The sequence below is a fragment of the Apostichopus japonicus genome, chromosome 16, assembly GCF_037975245.1.
Source record: "Apostichopus japonicus isolate 1M-3 chromosome 16, ASM3797524v1, whole genome shotgun sequence".
In the NCBI taxonomy this organism is placed as follows: domain Eukaryota; kingdom Metazoa; phylum Echinodermata; class Holothuroidea; order Aspidochirotida; family Stichopodidae; genus Apostichopus; species Apostichopus japonicus.
This window is the reverse complement of record NC_092576.1, coordinates 33,874,275-33,898,354: the sequence shown is the minus strand read 5'-3', so window position 1 is coordinate 33,898,354 and position 24,080 is coordinate 33,874,275. Positions and strand designations below refer to the sequence as shown.

General features: G+C 33.7%; 1 protein-coding gene across 1 annotated transcript in view; it reads left to right on the top strand.

The window, feature by feature from the left end:
• The first annotated feature begins 1,021 nt into the window (after positions 1-1,021).
• The window catches only part of LOC139983380 (uncharacterized), a 42,115-nt gene continuing 19,056 nt past the window's right edge, over positions 1,022-24,080 (top strand). Inside the window, exons 1-9 of the mRNA XM_071996902.1 lie at positions 1,022-1,408; positions 4,054-4,130; positions 4,881-4,933; positions 6,867-6,983; positions 9,209-9,414; positions 12,195-12,271; positions 12,990-13,042; positions 13,387-13,503; positions 22,872-23,080. Of these exons, the coding sequence (XP_071853003.1) occupies positions 1,341-1,408; positions 4,054-4,130; positions 4,881-4,933; positions 6,867-6,983; positions 9,209-9,414; positions 12,195-12,271; positions 12,990-13,042; positions 13,387-13,503; positions 22,872-23,080 (977 nt within the window). The 5' untranslated portion in view covers positions 1,022-1,340. The remainder of the gene's footprint in view (positions 1,409-4,053; positions 4,131-4,880; positions 4,934-6,866; positions 6,984-9,208; positions 9,415-12,194; positions 12,272-12,989; positions 13,043-13,386; positions 13,504-22,871; positions 23,081-24,080) is intronic.

Sequence of the window (24,080 nt, the reverse complement as noted above, 5' to 3'; positions counted from 1 at the left end):
TAAGCAATTAATTCTTTATCTATTTTGTAAGCATTTCTCATTTCTCATTTTTACGTTTATTTCTGCGTTTCAAATTTGCTACGAGAGAACAAGAACTGACTGAAAACGATGCTCCTTCCTGAGCAACCGGTTCACACAGAGATAACAATAGTTACCGTACATTTTTAAGTATTGTACCACAGTAAAAACTGGATTGTGCTGATGAATCTGATACATCGGTAGCATGTGACATTAAGATTACAGGAAAAACTGAGGATGTGAGTAATCTAAAAAAATGTATCAAACTGGATTTGTTGGTATTACACATATCCTCAGTTCTTATTGTTATCCTAATAGCATATGCTACCGATTTAAAGCATGATTCAGTTTTTGCTGTGATACATAACTACAGTAGTGTTGTGTGTGTGTATCAGGTGCCCTGTGTGTCAACCCTCACACTAAAAGCCGATAATAGTGTAATCCTATGTATTTCGGTATCGTACATACCTATAATGCAAGTTATTGTTTTTTTATTTTTTGCTGGTTTTTTTGGTGCAAATTGTTTTAGTAGCTAGTGTTGTTGCTATTATTTTGTTGTTGTTAGTGTTGCTATTGTTGTTGAGGCTTTTGTCGCCTTCGTGTTATTGTTTTTGTTGGATATTTTGTGCAAACCTGACACAACGCAATTAAACGTTTATTCATGCAAGTGTATCCATGATCAACACCAAACATATACGTAGTTAATTTATTTCAAGACAGTACGAATGATCCTAGAAGTCGTTGTGAATATTATCCATAGGTAACGTTAGCACCGTGTTGAATACTTATTTGAAATATTAACATGAGCCTTATGTGAATAACTAATATTGAAACCTGAGTCACTCGGATCATTTAGGTCCGTATTTGGGTTGTATTTAATTCGCTACGACAATCACGTTTACGAATCAAATTGTATATTATTATGTGTTATTTTGATATGCCAGCTTGCGTGCTAGACTGTAACGTTTTTAAAATGTCTTACATTCTCCCAAATTCTGGTATCTACTCAAAATGGCTCAGTTTAAAAACAGTCGTTCCATCGTAATGATGTGATGAGGGCTCGTATCAGTACTAAAAGAGATCGGCATACCTTAAGAGTCGGTATCGATCAGTGAATAGTATTAACGGAATTCATAATCAAAGTATGATTAAACTATCTTATATAATGTTTTTCCTTCCTTCAGATTCCCATCTCCTGTCTGTATTTGAAAGAGTCATTCGGTGAGATTGATGATGACATCATCATCCTAAAGTCAGGGCTATGTCTGTCATGTCCTGTATCAGTAAAGAAGGTAGTAATACAAACAAAGGAAGGAAGAGTAATGACAGAGACAGAAGTTGTTGACATATTGATGTTTGTACAACAGTCCCATATGTTGGAGGAGCTAGAGTGAGTATTACAATGAGTAACGTATCAACCTGTATCTGTACAACACATTTATGGAGAGTATACTAACCTTACAATCACACAGATACTTCAGGATTAATAGACGTCAACACAATTTATCTACAAGTTTATTTCGGTTATCATTCGATTTGATTTAGTATTGGTATATGGGCTAGTGTATCATATCATTTGTACGTTTATAATTATTGGAATAGACAGATGAAGTATTTACTGTTGGTAATAGAGTGTGACTATGATATACGTAACATATATATACTTTGGTTGGTATGTTTATGGTATCCGAAAATCAAACACTTACACAACCGATCCGTTAATGAAGGTAAAACTGTATTTGTGTATCATATTTTAATAGCCTTTCTATATACAAAACGGAATGTCAAGATAATCATGCATTGTTAAGACGATGTTATTGCTATTTGATTACATACCTTTGTGCTTTTGGTTTTATTTCTAATTTTTTTGTGTGTTTTTACACACATGTATTTCTCCAACTATTAACCGATTTCGTTAACAGATGTGTATCACATAAATAGAAGCCAATTCAGGCTTGTCGCCTGAAGCAAATTTAAGATCAACAGATCACCCCAAAACGTCAACATACACTGCTAATTTACTTAGAGCATTAACGTTAGGCAATGAAATGCCCAATAATTTTCCTTATTGTAAGTCATTCTTAAAATAAAAACAAACTTCTAAGGTATACGTGGCGGAATGGAAAACAAAACGGAATCTTTATTAATGTTTCTTTCAACCAAAATCTTGGTGTAGCCGTGTGGTGTAGGGATATAGACGAGAAGGACACTAAGGCTTCTACTGGATAATGTCATCTACTCAATCCGTGAAAACTACAATATATATATATATATATATATATATATATATATATATATATATATATATATATATATATATATATATACTCCAACATCAGAAATGTTAAATCCATTCAACAACAGAAGAATGTCAAATATGTTTATATTAAAACGATCTTGAACATAATTGATTCACTGGATATGCAAACAGTTTTGAGCAATGTACGGTAGCCTCGACAGATCATTGCGAGGGATTATTGGCTTGGCCAGATCCACAACTATGGCATGATTAAATTCGCTGGGGGGCAGAATTGAACTTCGCCGCAGAATAAGTGGGTGGTAGGATTCTAAAGACGACTGAAACAAATAACGCTAATCACATCGATATTCAATCCATAATGATATCATATTAAGCTGGTAGTACCGCGGATCACGTCACGTGATCATCCATGATTGATACGTGTTATAACTGTATAGTAACAAGTCGTCGAATCCGATGCCAATTGAAGCCCGATATAATAACCATTATGTAGTTAATGCCTCCTGTTGACGAAAAGTATTCCCCTTATACTCGTTATACAAACAACAAATCCTGCAAAAGACTGTGTTAAGAAAAAGGCCGTGATTCTTTTTATTCTCATATGAGGTAGTTTGGTATCACTATAATATAGCAAAGGTTTGTGTTTGCCGAGCAATGACAAAGTAAAAGTGCTTACAGAGGACTAGGGCGAACCTTAAACCACTCAAATTATAGAAAAAGATTTTTGGTCTAAACTTATGAAACTGCAATGAATTGGATTCTTTCGCTGAAAACGTAACGAGATAAATTAAGTAGGCTTTGCCATTGTGTATTTGAAATAACATGTACAAATATGTAGGTGAAGAACAAAAAGTCTCCTTGTTATACGGTACTCGTGGATGGAAAGGTTATAACTCCAGTTGTCTTGGATTAGACATTTACTTGTCCAACATTTTGTTTTCTAAAGAAATATTTAATTTTCTTTCTTAAAGAAATATGTTTATACAACAACGTTGAGAAACGTTATGCCCAATCTTGTTGAGTTAGAAGAAAACAAAATCATATTGTTTAGATTGTGAAGAAAACTTACTATATACTGGTAAACATAAATGGTAGGAAAGACTGTACTACTTTGAAGAACAGAGAGAAGTAAAACGGTTTAAAACACGATAAATTTGGAATGAAGTGTACATGACAAATTATACAAATACAACTGGGTTAGGGTTCCTAAGTTTAAATACATTTAAGTGTTAAATATTACTGAACCTCTCCGCCAACTACCACCCCCAACCCCCCTCTGCACCTTCACCACGCCCCAATGGACGGTTATACCGACTCCAAGGCTTCCCCGTGCGTTAAATATTTGGTGCTGGTTCAATCTCTTACTTGAAAACCGATGGCTATTATAGGGCATCGTTTTTTGCATAATATGTGTAATTTAGTAAGGTATTAGATATTCAATCCATTCTTCTCTTTAGAAACCTTCTAGTTCATACATCTTAACTTCGGTCTAGGATAAGCATACCTGTATACTGATAACAAATTGCACTGGTAAACTCCTGCGTAATGCTACCTTGTATTTTTGTAAGGAACCACTTAAGCATATATCATTGTATTCCCTTGAGGGTTCATAACAACCAAGCGATATTTAGTGTAAAACTATTCTTAGTTTTAATCCTTGCTAATAGTAATGTTCAATAAGTTTAACAAAGAGGTGTTGTTATGATAGTTTTCCTGCTAGATTACCCTGTTAATTTGTAACATTTTGCTTGCAATTCTTTATTTCTACTTAAAAGGTTCGATGGTTGTCTGTTGCCTTTTACCTTCTCCTCGGAGTCAATTCCTGCAGATCTGCAATCTAGAAATATTAAAGGTATGTTTATATCTTCAAATTTAGTCATTGATTATTTAGTATTTAAGTTTATCAGGACTCCTCACATTCGTCCTTGTCACCGAAAATCCTGTTTTTAGCCGTTAGTTAATAATATCGTTTTTCTTTAAATTAGAAAATATCTCACAGTGACTAGGAAAATAGTAGAATACCTCACAGTGACTAGGAAAATAGTAACGGAAGTTGCTACACATTCGTACTTGTGAGAATTCTGTGTTTATTGTTTAATTTAAAGGCAACGCCCCGCGTGCACTCTGTATTATCATAACACTTATGTGATACACCATTGACAGTTATACAGGGCCAGTTTATACGCATTTACACAAGTGAAATTACTGTGGCCGATTGGTACGGACTTCAGTTTGTGACAGAAAGGTCCGGTGTCTGATTCCTACCATCGCTTGATGAGTCCCAATAGTACGAAACTGGTCGTCAAGTGGGATTTCTCTGGTGTGTTGATAATTGAAATCTATATACCTAATATTATCTGTCACACACATGCATTCCGGTGATCCTCTTCATATATACATGTGTGTGTGTGTGTGTGCGTGGAGCGTGTGGGTGTGTATAGTGTATTCATATGAGAAGAAAGAATTTTATGCCAGTTCCACAAACACATCTATTCCTTTCTTTCTTTTATTGTTTAAACATCGTTTTCTGTAGATGAATATGTTCGTATTATACGTGTCATTGTTCAATCTCTTACACGAGTTAACATTTCTGTCATCCTAGTGCTCTGGAGTAACTACGGTTACAGTCTTGATCTTCAATCCGGTATTTGGAAGGTATACTTTGTATATATTTTTCTGCTATTGTGGTTTATTTGTTTGTTTACTTTGATAAGTATTGAACAATTTGGAAAAAAGATTATGGAATGATTGATTTTAAATTGTCAACTCAATTCATCGCTCCCGCTGAAACAATGGTGGATTCTAAACTATTTAATTTGAAATTTCAATGTACTGTTGATTACAGTCAGAAATATTTACATTGTTTCATATGCCAAGTGTCATGTTGTTATCTGTAAATGTCAGGCAAACAAACTCAGAAGATTGGCATTAGCATTATTATGATTTCATTGTACAAATAGTAAGTCAATTACATGCCATCAATCTCCCATTTGATACTAATTCCCGTGTTAAAACATGCAATGATGTAGCATTTACAATAGCCACGAGTTTTTTAAGTCAACCTTTGAAATAGCCAACTATCAATACAAGCAAATTTATTTGTACAGAGAGGAGGAAAAAGATTCCATATACATAGAATTTGACCAAATATTCAAACACGGATTGAAATATAACCGCGTGTGGAATATTGGTATTACAACAAAGCCATTTTCATATATACACGATGTAAATATTTGCAATGCATGACGAGTATACTATGCTTAGATTTCAACGGAAATTATCCTCTGGGACATGAATTGGCAATGGTACATAATCAATAAAGAGTGACATTTGAGAAACACATCAAGTCATGTATACAAGCATTCCATTCAACAACATTCTCCCTACAATGTATATGGTTTACAAGAGAAAGTGTTCCCTGCATGGACGGACACTGCTAGAAAACATGCATGTTCATTTCTTAAATACCGTGCAAAGACGGCTTTTGATTTTTCGTTTATATTAGATATTGAACAGTTTTACAAATAACATTGCTTAGCATTTCCTTTATTTTCAAATGATTATAAAAAAAAAAGATTTAAAAATCGTTTTAGGAAATTACACGCAAGCAAAATCAATGATGACTTTTCTTCACGCCAAAATGTCTTGTTAGAATACCTTTTAAACCTGATTGAAAAATTCATTTGTTGAAAAAATCTAGACGGGCGTCTTCGTTTGATAAATTGTATAATAACGGGTACCACACATTGCATAAATTACAGGAATTACTGGGAGCACAGTCATGTACACGTCGATAGGGACACGTTATTCAGCTTTGGGCTGACATATATAGTCTTTGCTTTGTTGGTTTATGTTGATTTGGACGTCGTTTACCTAATTGAACAATGCAATTTGTTGAGTTGGTTACCGATTTCAACCATTAAATTAAAGTTATTGTTTGCCTCACTGATAACAAAATATAAATAAACGTAACCAGTAATTAAGTTTGTCATGATCTCATTCGATGTAATAAATTGTAAAATTTTAAAATGAACACAAAAGTCGGCAAAATAACCTGATTTTAAATACAATATTACCAATTTAAAAAAAAAAGTCAGGTGATAGGAATGACTGTAACAGCAGTTTTTTGGCATAGTATGTATAACGTTTTAAATTCCTTAGAGTGCCTCCTGACTTTTTTAGTCATACTATAATCTAAGTAAAACGTAATATTTCTGTTCAAGAAAACATTTAAAGGCAATGAAGATGGCGATATCTCTGTTTGTACATATTACACAGCGGTACTACTACGTCACAAAATAATCACAATCGTCTCCGAGACTCAGTTTAATTAAACTTTTGTGTTTACCGTAATTTAAGGAAACTATCATAAATATCTAAAAATAATGGGTCCTAAATAATTTCATTAATCGATTGAATATTTTCTCTCTGATATCCTTCACTCGACACATTTTTGCTAAGAGAATCTGTGGGGAGATATTAGATGATGTCTGATACATTCAAACTAAGGAAATTATCTACTAAAACCAAAATAATACATAGTGTAATTCAGTTCTACTGACATTTTCTTTTATGTGTTACATACCAGGTTAATGAAGATATAGTCAGGAAACTATGTACAAAAGATATATATATTCGAGGCAATCACAGTGAGATACAACAGAGACGTACTATACAGCTTCTGGAGAACGCATCTAACTATGGCGTAAGTCGGTAACCGTAACACGCGTTGTATTACATATCAATTGTGTGTTAATAGTAGAATAACATGAAGACGTTATGTAGCGTGTGCTTACATCGTTATGTAAATGCAAGTCAATTTCTGTATACAAAAAAACAGGTTGGTACGGATGTAAAATTATCATTGAACCGTAAATTAACATTAACTATTTGTCGTAGAATAATAGTTCCATGCAGTTGAATATGTTGAACGCAGTTGAACGGTGAATATTATATTTTGATATCCAATACTTAACCTTTCTCTAAATGTAAACTTACACGTCGTTACTGCTTTTTGTTTGTATGTTTCAATCGACATACCTTTGGACACTGTTCGATTTGCATGTCACAGGGAAGGAGTTACATAAATGTGTTAGGTTATGTGATTTCGTTAGAAAATTGTGCACCTATTGTGTCTAATTAACCATGTAGGTTGCTAGACATATTGACATATTACAATTACAAAGACCTGTATTCGTGGTTTGAATGTACTCGTTTAAACATAGAGCCGTTTTTCAAAAACTGTTGTTATATTACGTCTTAGCGCAGATGTCCCGACTGCAGGTAATCTACCGTTAAAATACTGTTTTTATAGTTCACTAATTGGCTACGCACTATAATTGACTAAAAATGACTAGAATGCAGAGCATTTATATACTCGCAATATGTTTCCTTGCATATAATTGCTAAATTGGCATATACATATGTATATATCAACATATTTACACATATCACCACTTCTTACTGTAGTCCTAATAGCACATGCTACCGATTTATAGCATGGTTCAGTTTTTGCTGTGGTACAAAACTTTTACAGTAGTAAATGTGTTGTTTGTGTGTATCGGGTGCCCTGGTTGTCAACCCTTGTACTACCAGCATATGACAGTGTAATTACCAAATGTGAAATATCTTCCTAAATGTTTCGGTATGCAGACATAGCTATAAAGCAAGTTACTGCTTTTGTTGGATTTTTGTGCAAATTGCTTTTGTTGCTAGTTTTATTGCTATTGTTTTGTTGTTGTTGTACTCGTCTTGTTATTGTTGTTATTGTTGTTGCTTTTGTCGGTTTTGTGTTATTACTTATGTTGGATTTTTTCGTGCAAAGAATACTTGCGCATCTAGTCATTGCAGCCGGTCTCAGAAAACAAAATGGCCATGAAGAGATACATCTACGTATGCGTTTGTACATCTATATACATATATGACACGTATGCTAAACTTGAACTCTAGAAAAATGTATACTTATATAACTAAATTATTTCATTTTATTTAAAATAGCGTTTACAATTTTATCGTGTCAGTTTCGAACTGGCCGCTCTAAAGCGTCGAATATAATACGGAAATTGGCGCCACTGGCTTATGGGCGCATTTCTTCTGAGCCGAAAAAACCGAGGGAGTAACGGGGCCCATCAGCCGTTTTGGGGATATAACTTTATTATATAATAGGAAAATGGTCGGCTCGCAATCATATGATCCTTTACAGTCTAAATGAAATTGTTTAATAAGTCCGATCGATATCTTTAGAAACCGCTGTATTTTCCAAATCAATGTCTGATTGCAATATTTACCTTGCTGGCAATCGTCATAATCAATCTAAAATTATTGAATATCCTAGTAGAATATATCTTGAATAAACTTATTTCAGTGAAACTGAACGACCCGACACTACGCAATAATTAGTTTCTTCATGATACTGTCCCCACGATCAACACCAAAGGTATATTGAGTTAACTTATTTCAAGAAAATCTGGATGATACCCCAAAATCAATGTAAATATAATCTAAAGGTAACGTTAGCACCGTGTTGAATACTAATTTGAAATATTAACATGAGCCTTATGTGAAGAACTAGTATTGAAACCTGAATCATTCGGATCATTTAGGTCCGTATTTGGGTTGTATTTAAATCGCTACGACAATCATGTTTTTGATACAAATTGTATATTATTATGTGTAATTGTGATATGCCAGCTTGCGAGCTAGACTATAACGTTTACAAAATGTCTTACATTCTCCCAAATTCTGGTATCTACTCAAAATGGCTCAGTTTAAAAACAGTCAATCCATCGTAATGATGTGATGAGGGCTCGTATCAATACTAAAAGAGATCGGCATACCTTAAGAGTCGGTATCGATCAGTGAATAGTATTAACGGAATTCATAATCAAAGTATGATTAAACTATCATATATAATGTTTGTCCTTTCTTCAGATTCCCATCTCCTGTCTGTATCTGTGGATGTCCTTCAATAAGATTGATGCTGGTAACGTCATCCTACAGTCAGGGCTACGCCTGTCATGTCCTGTATCAGTAAAGAAGGTAGTGATACTTACAGAGAAAGGAAGAGAAATGACAGAGACAGAGGTTGCTGACATATTGATGTTTGTACAACTGTCACGTATGTTGAAGAAGCTAGAGTAAGTATTACAACGAGTAACGTATTAACCTGTATCTGTACAACACATTAGAGAGTATACTAACCTCACAATCACATATAACTTCAGGATAAATTGACGGCAACATAAATGATCTACAAGTGTATTCCAGTTATCATTCGATTTGATTTAGTATTGGTATATGGGCTAGTGTATCATATCAGTTGTACGTTTATAATTATTGGAATAGACAGATGAAATATTTACCGGTGTTAATAGAGTGTGACTATGATATACGTAACATAAATATACTTTGGTTGGTTTGTTTATGGTATCCGAAAATCAAACATTTACACAACCGATCCGTTCATGAAGGCAAAACTGTATGTGTGTAACATAGTTTAATAGCATTTCTATACAAAGAGGAATGTCATGATAAATATGCATTGTAATGACGTTTTCATTGGTATTTGATTTGGTTTTGTTATAAATTATACTTGGGTGTTTATACGCTTATTTTTTTTTCCAGTCATTAACCAATTTCGTTTACAGGTGTGTATCATAGAAATTTTGCATAAAGGCCATTTTGGGCTTGTCGCAGCAAATTGAAGATGAACAGCTAACCGATATGCGTAACTTACACTGCTACTTTACGTAGAGTCTTAACGTTAGGCAATGAAGTGCCAATAATTTTCCAGATTGTAAGAAATTCTTAAAATAAAAACAATTACATAAATACACAGAATTGTGAGCCACTTTAAGGGTAAACCTGACGGAATGGAAAATAAAACGGAATCTTTATCATCTTTCTATAAAAAAAAATATCGCTGTTACAAAATTGATGGTGAATGAAATAGGCGAGTGGGTTCTGTACACTATGTGAGATATTATAACATTTACGAATATGTTAGAATTTTTTTCAAAAAATAACAACAACTGTGTCGGCTAATCAGTTGTAATTCATTTGTTTCCACAAAATTCGAGCTAATCTGGTACATCAAGTGTTTCTATTTATGAATATCAAACATATTTTGAAGATAAGATCAGGATTCCGTCGAAACTTCGTTACTATTACGTAATCACCCGTTTCGCGAGTCATCGTTTTTGGTGTACCAAGAATGCACACACGACCTTCAAATAGCTGCAAAGCGCATTGTTGTCAGCAGGAGTGATATTAATTATATGTATACATGTCTGTGGTGTGTAAGCAATGATTATAACAGTTTGTGTCAAGGGCACGAAATTAGAGAATTTTAGCAACCAGAAAAATTACTTCTGATGCTGAATAAAGTGTGTTAAAGGAGATAAGGATTGAAAATACCATGCTTTGTTGTTGGTTCTCGTGGTTGTTAATTTAAGCGTTACTGCTCTCTGATGTTTCCGGAACACAAGAGGTTTAATCCATAGTGACCAAACCTGTTACTGAATTTTGTTATCACAATGAACTGAAAATGGTTATAAAACACATTACAATGGAAGTACCGCGGATCACGTCACATGATACGCGTTCTAACTGTATAGTAACAGGTCATCGAATCCGATGCCTATGGAAGCCTCGATATAATATTCATTATGTAGTTCATGCCTCAAGTTGACGAAATGTATTCCCCTTATACTCGCTATACAAACAACAAATTCTGCAAAAGACTGTGTTAAGTTAATGCCGTGATTCTGTTTATTCTCATATAAGGTAGATTGGCAACACTATAATATAGCAAAGGTTTGTGTTTGCCGAGCAATGACAAAGTAAAATTGTTTTCAGAGGACTAGGGCGAGCCTTAAACCATTCAAATCATAGAAAAAGATTTTTTTTTGTATAAAATTATGAAACTGCAATGAATTGGATTCTTTCGCTGAAAACTTAACGAAATAAAACTAGTAGGGCTTAGCCATTGTGTATTTAATATAACATGTACATATATTTAGGCGAAGAACAACAAGTCTGCTAGGTAAATGTTCTTCGTGAATGGAAAGTTGTGATTCCGATTGGCATGGATATTAAGTTGTCCAACATTTAACTTTCTAAAGAAATATTTAATTTTCTTGCTTAAGAAGTGTTAAACAAGAACGTTGAGAAACGTTTATGTCAATTTGTGTTGAGAGAAAAATATCATATTGTTAACAGTGAGAAGATAACTTACGATATACTGGTAAAAATAAATGAAGAGAAAGACTTCTGTGAAGAACAGAGAGAAGTAAAGTGATTTATAATAAGATAAATTTTGAAATGAAGTGTACATGACAAGTTTTCACAAATAAAATTGGGGAATTTCATATATTTATAAATAAAATTAAGTGATAAATATAACTGTACCCCTCCCCAACCCCCAAATGGAAGCTAATACCGACTCCAAGGCTTTCCTGTGCGCTAATTATTTGATGCTAGTTCAATATATTACTTGAAAACCGATGGCTACTATGGGGCATCGTTATGTTTGTTTAATTTGTGTAATTTAGTAAGGTATGAGGTATTCAATTCATTCTTCCCTTTAGAAACCTTCTAGCTCATTATCTAACTTCAGTTTAAGATAAGCATACATGCATACTGATAAATAATTGCACTGTTAAGAGCCTATCTTTTGCTATCTTAAGATGCTATCTTTTATTTTTGTAAGGAACCACCTAAGCATTTTTAATTGTATTCCCTTGACGGTTAATAACAACCAAGCGATATTTATTGTAAAACTATTCTTATATATAATCCTTTACAATAGATATGTTCAATAAGTTTAACAAAAATGTGTTGTTATATTAGTTTTCCCGCTAGATTACTCTGTTAATTTGTAACATTTCTCTCGTTATTCTTTATTTCTACAAAAAAGGTTCGATGGTTATCTGTTGCCTCTGACCTTCTCCTCGGAGTCAATTCCTGCAGAGCTGCTATCTAGAAATATTAAAGGTATGTCTATATCTTCAAATTTAGTCAGTGAATATGCAGCATTAAAGTTTATCAGGACTCCTCATATTCATTCTTATCACCGAGAAAATCTTGTTTGTTTTAGCCGTTAGTTTATAATATCGCTTTTCTTTTAACTAGAAAATATCTCACAGTGACTAGGATATTAGTAACGGAAGTTGCTACACATTCGTTATTGTAGGAATTCTGTGTTTATTGTCTAATTTAAAGGCAACGCCCCTCGTGCACAATGTATTATCATATCACGTGTGTTATACACCATTGACAGTTATACAGGGCCAGATTATACGTATTCACACTAGTAAAAGCACTGTGAGCACTGCGACTGATTTGTTCGAACTTCAGTCTGTGACACAAAGGTCCGGTGTCTGATTCCTGTCATCGCCTGATGATTCTCAAAAGTACGAAACCGGTTGTGAAGTGGAATTTGTATGGTGTGTTGATATTTATATATTTGTTATGTATTTGTCATGTACATGCATCCGGTGTTCCTCCTCATATATACATGCGTGTGTGTAAATGCGTGGGGCGTGGGGCGTGTGGCTGTTTTATACATATAAAGACAAATGAATTTCATGCCAGTTCCACAAACACATCTAATCCGTTTATATTTCAACATCGTTTTCTATAGATGAATATTTTCGTATTATATGTGTCATTGTTCCATCTCTAACACGAGTTTTTATATCTGTCATCTTAGTGTTCTGGTTTAACTACGGCTACAGTCTGGATCTTCAATCCGGTATTTGGAAGGTATACTTTGTATATATTTTTCTGATATTGCTGTTTATTGTTGTGCTTACTTCGATATGTATGAATCATTTGGAAAGAGATTATGAAATATGGTATACCATATTTTAAGTAAACTATCATAAATATCTAACAAATTGGGTCCTAAATAAAGGTTACATTAAACGATTTAATATTTTCTCTCTGATATCCTTCACTCGACAAATTTTCGGTAAGAGACTCTGTGGGGAGATATTAGATGATGTCTGATACATTCAAACTAAGGATCTAAGCCTACAAAAACAAACTAATACATAATGCAATTTTATCTAAGTTCTACTTACCTTATTTTTGTATTATATTACCAGGTTAATGAAGATGCAGTCAGGAAACGATGTACAAAAGATATACATATTCAAGGCTGTGACAGTGAGTTACAAAAGAGACGTACTATACAGCTTCTTGAGAACGCATCCAACTATGACGTAAGTCGGTAACCGTGGCACGCGCCTGTACTATATAACAATTATGTGTTATTAGTAGAACAGGAAGACGTTATGTAGCATGTGCTTTCATTGTTATGTACATGCAAGTCAATTTTTGTAAAAAGAACAGGTCAGTTTGGACGTAAAAGCGCAATAGTACCGTATATTAACATTAAATAATAGTTCATCATAGTTTCAATTGTAGAACGTTAATGACGGTGAATATAATGATTTGATATCCATTAATTAACCTTTCTCTGAATGTAAAATTACACGTTAATATTAGTTTTTTGTTTGCTGCATTCGACATACATTGGGACATTGTTCAATTTGTAATTTTCAATGAAGGTGTTACGTAAATTTGTTGGGTTATGTGATTTTGTTAGAAAATTATGCACACATTGTGTTAAATTAACCATGTAGGTTGCTAGACATATTGAAATATTAGAATTATAACGACCTGGATTCGCGGTTTGAATGTACTCATTTTTTTACAAACTGTTGTTATATTACGTCTTAGCACAGGTGTCCAGACTCCCTGTAATCTACCGTTAAAATACGTTTTTTTTTTAAGTTCACTAATTGAATGCGCACTAGAATTGACTAAAAAATGACTAGTATACAGAGCATTGAAACTCGCGATATGTTTCCTTGCATATAATTGCTTCATTATCAATTACATTTGTATACATCAACATTTGCTTTGGCCTCATCTAATAAACTAGTACACTGTAAAGAAAAAAGTGAAATTTTACGGTAAAATGACTGTCAGCTAAAATGAAAAAAAAAATATAGTAAATTACAGCCTGTATTTCTATAAATTACACACGTTCCTGCGATGACCGTACAGTTTACCGCATATCCTGAAAACATTACATGGAATACCAACTGTTTATTTAAAGGATAGACGAACTAATGATAATAGTTTCTCTTTAAGCTAACAATTTAAAAGTCAAAAAAAAAAAGAAGAGTCCTCATTCTACACTAACAAAACAAAAAAGGTCCTTGGTTATAGAGATATCCCCATTTTAGGATTACTTTGCAAACTTAAAGCGAAACCACACGGCAACAACGAAACACTTATTTTCTATTATCCATTTTTCATGACAGAAGTCAGGGCTTATGAAAAATAACACTCTGTTCCTTGAGACTTTATTTGGTCAAAGAAATATTTACAAAACGGAACTAAATGGTTCTTTTAACAACCAGGCACATGTTATTAAGAATATTGTTGTAAGTTCTGTTTATTTTGTTGCTCTAGCATGTGCCTCTACTCAAAAGTTAAGGATAGCTGTTCTCTGTTATTGAATTGTGAGCTACCATGCGCGACTGTTGGATGTAATCCACCTATAATTATAAAAATATGAAAATAAATACAGTGTACAACTTTACTTTGCCAAAAATCAATAGTTAAATGTCTCCACGGGATGGCAATAAGTTATACACCAAAAATCTGGAAACCTTAATTCATTAAAACTGTTAACAAAGAATCAAAATTGAGAATGATGAACGTCAAATTACAATAAATGGTGAGAGGTGCTTTACTGGATGGTAAAATATGAGTGGTAGGAAAAAAAGTAATGCTCTCCCTGTTTATTGCCGACAATGTAAAGTACATATCTGCCATTGATCTCTAAATTCATACTAGATAACTAGACCACCAGTGGTACAGTGGCTCATACCATGTCTTTCTTTTAACATATTTTTAAATAATATACCAATCATAAAATAATGTATCATCTTAAACATTTTCTCAAATTGTAAGTAAGGAGGAAAATTTAGATATCTTAAAAGAATAAAAAACATTTAATGGTGTAATATAAGCTGCAATTTTTTTCTTCAAATAAGTTCTCAGGAGGACCCATATGCCCTTTGACCTCTAATTCCTGAACCCCTATATAAAATACTGTTCAAGTAATACCTTTACAAACTGTAGGAGAATCATCTTCGGTAATTTTATACAACTAACTCCAAATAAACCTGGATGATAATTACCCACATAATTTGAACACCCATATGACCCAAAACTTAATGAAAACATTGGCCCACTTTGGTGATCATCTATATATCTCTCCTTAGAAGCATGTCGCATGTGTTCACACAATGAACTTAGATGACTCATGTATGACCTTTGACATGCACTTCCATACAGCCAAATGACCCACTACTCAAGGAACAGCTATGACCAACTTTGGTCACACTGACTGATTTAAACACTCCAACTTCACTGGTATGAGCATAAACATGTTGTTAGAAGTAATTATTTTGATTACATTTCCCTATATTATGTACAGTTTTTTTACTAATTGGTATGCCATAAATTACACTGACCCGCATCAAGACCGACAAAATGTGCCTACAACATTATGTGCTATATGTACACGCAAAATTGAGCCTGAAGTCTTTTTTAGCTTAGTTTTCAGCCATTCTATATCATTATCAAACTTCGTTAAGGACATAACCAATAGGCATTCACTTAGCGTAACTTATTTGAGATCATCAGCTTAATCCTTTAAATTTCTATTATTTTCCAAAGCAGGTACAGTCATGTTTCAGGTCACAAGTATTTGATATTGAATTTAATAAGCAAGGTATCAAATTGTACGAATGAAATAATTTGTGTATTAAAAAAATAGCATATGATTAAACGAACATACATTACTTAGCAAAAACTGTATGCGTGTCCCTTAATACGCAGCCATTAATGTTTCTCAAACACATATATAAACTGCAATTTATATGCACTTACAGGCAAAAGTAAAACTTAGGGGCACTATTTTATTAGTCACTATAAGGATAAGGTTGCTGTGATCAGCTGTTGACCGAATCGCTCTTGCTCCCCCTTTTGCACTTACCCCGTTCGTGAATTGTTAATGTTTTAACCAGTTTTCAATTAAACGATAGCGTAGTTTAGTCCATAAGAAAATTCCAGAACACCTTATCTGAGCTTCTTCTTAACAATTTTTGGGACGTAATCTCAAGTAACGGTTTTCTATTTCAGCAAGAGATAGCCTTTTCTTTTTTCTTTTTTAAATAACCCAAAATGACCCCTGAATGACCTTTCTCCGAAAGCTCCCTCTCCGACGAGCAAAGTCGTAGTGTCCTCTGCCTTATTCCTAAGCCTGGAAAAAACCACACTCTTGTTAAGAATTTCCGCCCAATTTCACTTTCAAATACTGATTTTAAAATATGTTCAAAAGCATTAGCAGCGAGGTTAAAAATAATTCTTTCTTCTATTATTGGCCCAATCAAACTGGTCTTATGAAAGATCGCTTTATCGGCGAGATATTCGCTGTATTCTTGATACTATTGATTTCTGCAGAGATTAATCTATCCTGGGTTTTATACTTTTTATCGATTTTGAGAAAGCCTTTGATAAGTTGAATTTGAATTTTTATATTTCAGTGTTTACATTTTTTCGAATTTACCGACATTATTTGTCATTGGGTACGTACTATTTATTGCAACCGTACTGCATCAGTCACTAACAGCGGTTTTGCATGTAAGTCATTTTCTATTTAAAGAGGAGTGAGACAGGAATGCCCTTTAAGTCCTTATATCTTTATCATCTGCGCTGAAATTTTAGCTATAAATATAATTTCAATCCACTTATCCGTGGTATTTTAACTCTAAATGAAGAGATTAGGATTATGCATGCAGATGATACTACAATTTTTCTTGATGGTTCCCACACTTCTCTAAGTGAAATTGTTCATATTTTTAGGGATTTGAAATTGGCATCTGGCTTTAAATTAAACTATGATAGACCAATATCTATCCACTTGGCCCTTTGATTACTAGGAAGACTCATTTTATAGATAATTATGATCTTAATTAGACCAATTGTCTAATCACTGTATTGGGTATTGTGATGAGTAATGGCTAAATTTTCTCGCCAATTTATTGTGGGTAGTAATGGCTAAATTTTCTCCCCAAGCTTTCTCGCCTCAAAAATACACTTAATATGTGGTCATGTCGAGACCTCACCCCTATTGGTAAAATTGTCCTAGTCTTGTCACTTGCAATCTCACAGTTTTTCTATTTTTATTCAGAATCTTCCGAACTCGCCTGAATATTTCATTAAGTTGATTGTGTCGATCACTTATAAGTTTATTTGGTCAGGAAAACCTGATAAAATTAGGCGCACTACTTTAATAAATCCTATTTCTAGTGTTTGGTTAAAAGCAGTCTATCTTAACAGCTTCACTGATGGTTTAAAATGTACGTGGGTGAGGCGATATCACGACAAAAGGATTGTAAAATGGAAATTAAACTTTGACTTTTATCTAAAGAATTTTGGCAAACATCGTATATTTGTTTGTAATTATTCGTATGAAGACATTAAGACAACTAATAAGTTTTTAAATGATGTTATCTATGGCTGGTCCCGTTTTGCATTTAAGAACCCAACTTGTAATCAAATCATTTTGAAAAATCTTGATATTGAAGTTGATCATAAATTTGTTTTTTTATAAAGCCTGGCAGGACAAGGGGATTACATATATTTAAAAGATTTATTAAATGACAAATATTGTTTCTTATCACACTCGTCGTTGACAAAAAGTAAACTAACTTAAGGTATTATGGTATTATCCACGCAATTCCCAGTCATTGGAAAGAGTTATTAACCCAGGGTGATAATAATGGGGTGTATTTACAAGATTATATTTAAAGGCCATTCCGTTCACGTTATTTATAGTAATATCGATTCCGCATCTTATCAGGTTGCAGATGGCTCACATTTCATTTGAAACATTATTTTAGCAATGTTAATTGACGATACAAATACATAAACCTACGGGAAACATACTGAACACCCTTCAAAAAAAAATTACCAGATACTTACTTAGTAGCTTTTGGATTGTTTGGGTAGTGCATGTTATGCCAGGGGCGGTAACGTCACGTATGGACCTTTATACTTTATACGTTTTTGAGCTCATAACAAGTTACGACTAATACAACTCGGATGTGTTTTTTTTTTTGTACTTTTTGGCCACTCACAGACTATGTAAATCATATTTTGCATGACAAAAAAAAAACAGATGTTTAATTTCTTTATTTTCGTCATAAAGAATTAGGTCTTTTAAAGGTTTTTTTTCTACTGAAAAGTTGGCGGCCGTTTAAGATAATATAATGATACACGTAGTCCAGCTATGGGCAATCATCATCCTATTGCAATATATAGGCTAACACATTCCGGATGTGACTTCATGTTCATGACACGAACGAACGACGCAAATTCTGTGTCAACATTTATGCTATTTAACATATGTTCAATCACAGAGGTGCCTAACGTTGTTTCATTGTCTGAAATGTACAGCCGTATATGGATGCAGTACTTTCTCAACCAACCACAGTGTATCTTGAAGGATAAATGTATACATGATTTAAAGGCATTGAAGACTCGCCCCAAAACGCGTGCCGCAATCTGAAACAGTTAACCTTCCGTTGCTGTATGAAATATAATACATTGTTATCTTTAGCTGGACCTGAGATGTCCATCGCTGTATCGTTTGTACAGTGTGTTGTGGGTATTGACCGCAGCTGTATGTACTGACTGTACACTAGTGTCTAATTACCAACGGTAGCAAGCTGTGTGTGTATTTTATGGGATCAATGGTGGTGTCTAACACTTCTGTTACACCTCATTCGAAACTAGGTCAGATAAGCGGCATGGGGCGTTTCCTGGTGGACGAGTCTTTACACCCTTTAAAATCTTCGTAGCTCAGCTGTAGATACTTCAATCTTAACGCAAATGTAAACAATTAGAAAAAGGAGAACAATGTTAAACATCCGCTGGTTCTTTTAATAACAACAACTATGCAATGCACATTAAGGTAACTACGCTTTATCTTTTAATTTGAAATGATAAGCTATGTAAGATGACTCAAATTGTTATATCCAGACTTTAATATCCCCTTTTATGGGGTAGAGTTACCAGTTAATTGTTTATCAATATATAACTAATATATAAATCATAGTCATTATAAGCGGATAATAATAAATTACTATGCAAACTGTATTGATCAAAATCCATGGGGGTGGGGGAGCAATCCAACCACGCTACTGTTTCCGCTTAATATCAAAACTATCGGAAACCAGAAATAATGAAACACTATATTATAATAGAGAAAGAATACAGTGCCATTCTGGATGATTGTGTGGAAAATAGTATACGAAATAGGCCTATTATATCATATATTCAAAAATATTCATATGTACAAAATAGTGTTACAGGTATGTAACAAATATTTGACGTGCTGCCCTCCCTGTGCGTCGGATATGCGCCGCTAGAAAACCAGCTAACCAGAATGAAACAAAGACAAACGTAACCTTTCTGCATTTATTACTCACTTGTAGTTGTGTGGTAAAACTATAAACAAGATAAATGATACATAACAATACTAAGATATTACGAAACTAATCACTGAAATAAATGCGATAAAGTTACTACTCAGAACAGTGACATGCTAACAAGCTGGTTATGAAGCATATATGATAACTGTGACTGAGTATGACAGAGATGAGAATAGATGTAGTTGAAATCTAATTACCCCACTAGAAAAATGTTCCTTCACGTTAACTAAACGATTAAGTTATTAATCTAACCGATATCACATAAGAACTGGACGATGAACACATCATAGGCTAATTCAGTAAATCAATGCGAGCAAACAGTGTAGGCTATGTGACTACGATCTCATGGTACACATTGAGTAATTACGACGATTATATATATATATATATATATTATATGAAATTAGTATTCTAAACAAAGGATATCAATTAAATATCTGCTCAATGCCATAACTCTAGTGAATAAAAACTAAAATCGAGCACTTACGAACTATGTATTATACAGGGCAAAGTATAGCTGCAAATGAGAGGCTGGTAGGCGTATACTACAGTGTTGCAAGAATTAACACAAACAATGGATTCAGCAGTGTACAGCCTGCTAATCAAACTTTTAAAAGAACTGAAGTAATAACTAGTAAAGACATATTTTGAAAGAACTGTTCGATAAAATTCCTGAACCTGACATTACGTAACATTTCACAAGTAAAGACAGATGGGTTGGTCGAACATCGGCCACAGACTGAGAGTGGAACAATATTATCCGTGCGACCATATACCCAGACCTGGTGTTAATTTAAGAGTGGAAGAACAGTCATCTATTGACACGTGTTGTAATACTTTGAAACAAAATCATATAATGAGTACGTTTGAATGCTACAATTTTTCATAATCACGAAATAAGCAAAATGATTCCAAATTTATTGCTCTCACCGCCACCTTTCTTGTATATAATTTACCCACGATCCTTTTTTTTTTACCACACTGTATGTATCGTGACTGTTATTTAATCACATTAATGTCGATCTGGTCTCCTTATTTCAGTATCGACTGAACTGTATTTGAAACATACGTGTTTATGATTATTTGTACTTTACAATTGTTTCATATTGTTAAACCATGAAAGTTACTGGTAAATTAACTATTGTCAGGTTCTCTTTAAGCTTTAGGCAAGCTCAAAGTGGACCATAGTTGTGTTATTCACAGGCATTATCAGCTGTTTAACATAAAAGGAAATGACAGAATTGTATTAAGGGAAATTTCAACTTGCTTTACATTAAAGATACGATATTACAGCTCTGTATGAGTATTCAAGTATGCTCAATTAAAGCATCTCTCATCCCATGTGCACAGCAGGTTCGTCTATACACAATCACGGAGTTTAAAGCACTAACGTTCCCAATATAAGCAAAAAAAGTATCCTAAAAGACGGTTACACAGAAGAACACGTAAAATATTTCCACAAAAGATCACGTATAAGTAATAATGATATTTGGGGGTGGGGTTTAGGATTTCCGTACTCTCTTCATTTACGTACTTGGGTATTGCCTCAAAGAGGTCAAATGTCATTTGAGGGAGCCAGACTGGAAGACAGATGTAAACAATACTAACCATGTATAGGTAGAAGTATGTATACATCAGTTTGATATTCTTGTCACTACAATCATTTAAATTAGACAATAGAGAACATTTGTAGCGAGGTTGATTAACTCAATACGACACAACCAATGTGTAAACGTAATAGTTAAGCAACAGAATATGATGTTAAAGTCAGCTGAACAAAGGTCCCTTTGTTAATCTTCTATGTAACAATGAGTATACAGTTGGGGTAGGATGGGGCAGGGCGGATTGTGTTAAGGTTTTTTCCGGCTCATCGATCCAACAGGCACTATTCCGTCCTTGAAATAAATACCAGTTCCAGGACAAAAAAAATCAGTAGATATCAAACCAGTGTAACTGTAATAGTTTAGAAGCAGATTATGATGTTAAATGAGCTGAACGTATAGCGTCATGTAGTGAGTCTGTGTTTACTGATGTCACATAATTTAAGGTCAGGTGCCAAAGGTCAAAGAAGAAAAGAAACAGCGTTGTCGATGATACTCATATAACAAACTGTCTTTGGTAACAGGCAATATAAACCCAACTTGTCCTTAATGTTCATCTACCCCCCACTTCCCATCCCTCGGACCTCCTTGTAAATATGTGCAATACGTAAGGCATATTGATGAGTTTCTACAAACGGTAGATACGTCAACTACGGTTAGTACTCCTTAGCAACATTTAGACCAATTAAATTTCGAGAAAGAAAGATTAATACTATAAAACCACTCTTCATGTATCCAATTCCTTTTAATTGCTTTATCTCATCCAACAGTCATAACGATTATTTACGTAAAGACAATGCATGTGTCTAATGAATATTCAGAATATTATAATAAGAGAGTCTTTAGGCTGAAATTATAGTGAAAAATAATTGAAGTAAAACTGAAAGATTCCGACAAGCCATAGTAAATAATTTCTCTTTAACATCTCCATGATAGACTCCAACCACTAATAGTCCAAGCTATGAGTCAAGTAAAACTACTTTCAAATAAAAACTGATTGAACCCATCAAGTCGCTGCGAAGATATTAATATATGTATATTTTAAGACTTTATCACTCAATGTTGAATTCGAATTTGAAAAATGGTAGTACTATATATTGAGTAAATTAATATCAAATCAATAATACCAAAGTTCTCGAGTGTATGAAAACATGGATAATCGTAAATGGTATATTACTCTTTTAGTATGTTATTCTTAAGGACTGTTTGTGGTGTGCTTTGCTGATGATTACAATTAATTTTGCCATCTTTTCTTAAAGTTTCAATTACAAATTAATATTTTATAGTATATTAATACTCAGAGAGAAACTTGGGACCTTCTGAGTGGTTATCAATCAGTGTATAATACTTAATCAAATATCCTAAAATCATTACTGTAATAATTCCGTCATTTGTCTTCCTTTCTTTCAGATTCCCATCTCCTGTCTGTATCTGTACAAATCCTTCAGTAAGATTGATGCTGGTGAAGTCATCCTTCATTCAGGGCTACGTCTGTTATGTCCTGCAACAGTAAAGAAGATATTGATAAATACATCCGGAGAAGGAAGAGAAATGACAGAGACAGAGGTTATTGACATATTGATGTTTGTACAACAGTCACGTATGTTGGAGGAGCTTGAGTGAGTATTACTATGAGTACCATGTCAACATTTATCTGTACAACACATTCATAGAGAGTATAGTATCCTTACATTCAATTTCATATTTTTACATTCATAGAGAGTATAGTATCCTTATTCAATCATATCACAGAAGTTTTGTCCGGTTACTATAGTCAGTTACGTTTATTCGTAGTATTTGAACTACAATATTTTAAACAGACACTGAATCCTTTCACTACACTAAATAAAGTGAGATTAATGCTATACGTATCCTACGTTGCATTCTATGGTTATGACAACCGAAATCCAAATAGGCTACTTAACATTGTTTAAAAAATTGTTAAATAGATGCAAATGCGTGTATTAGATTTCAATAATCTTGATATAGCAAAATGTTCCAAAACACACTTTTTGTTTTGTTCCTGTATTTTTTTTAGAGGGGGGGGGGGGTTGGGGCGGGGGCGATAATGAGGAGGAAATTAACTGTCGTTTTAATTGTTAAGTCCACAATAAATTGGTTCCTAAGCATATTCTAACTGGCTTCGTTTAACCGCGGTGTATCATATATTGTTAATGGCTCTATTTATAGGCAAGGGGACAGAAAACCGACGTGTTACTCTTTGGGGATACGGATACACGGTTAACCAAAATCGTAAATCTGTGGTTTCCTTCACTTCTCTTTTTTTATAACATACAAGTGCGGGTTTTAATAAACACTTTGATCAATAATGTCTAACGGTTTCATTTCCGCATCCTGCATCTGTAATTAAATTAATTGGCTAAGAAATTGATTAGCATTTTATCAGTTGGAATTTGACACATTTTGAAAAGTGTTAGCCCCCCTCCCCCCTCCCTAGAATGTATGTTTCCTTTCAAGTTTGAAAGGTACTAACGGTTAATATTCAAAGAGAGGAATTCCATTCTGGCAGTATCAGTTACTTGTTAAATATATGTATGTACGGTTAACCGTTCCTGTAAATCTGCGCGTTATATTACATTACTTAAAAATATACAAAAA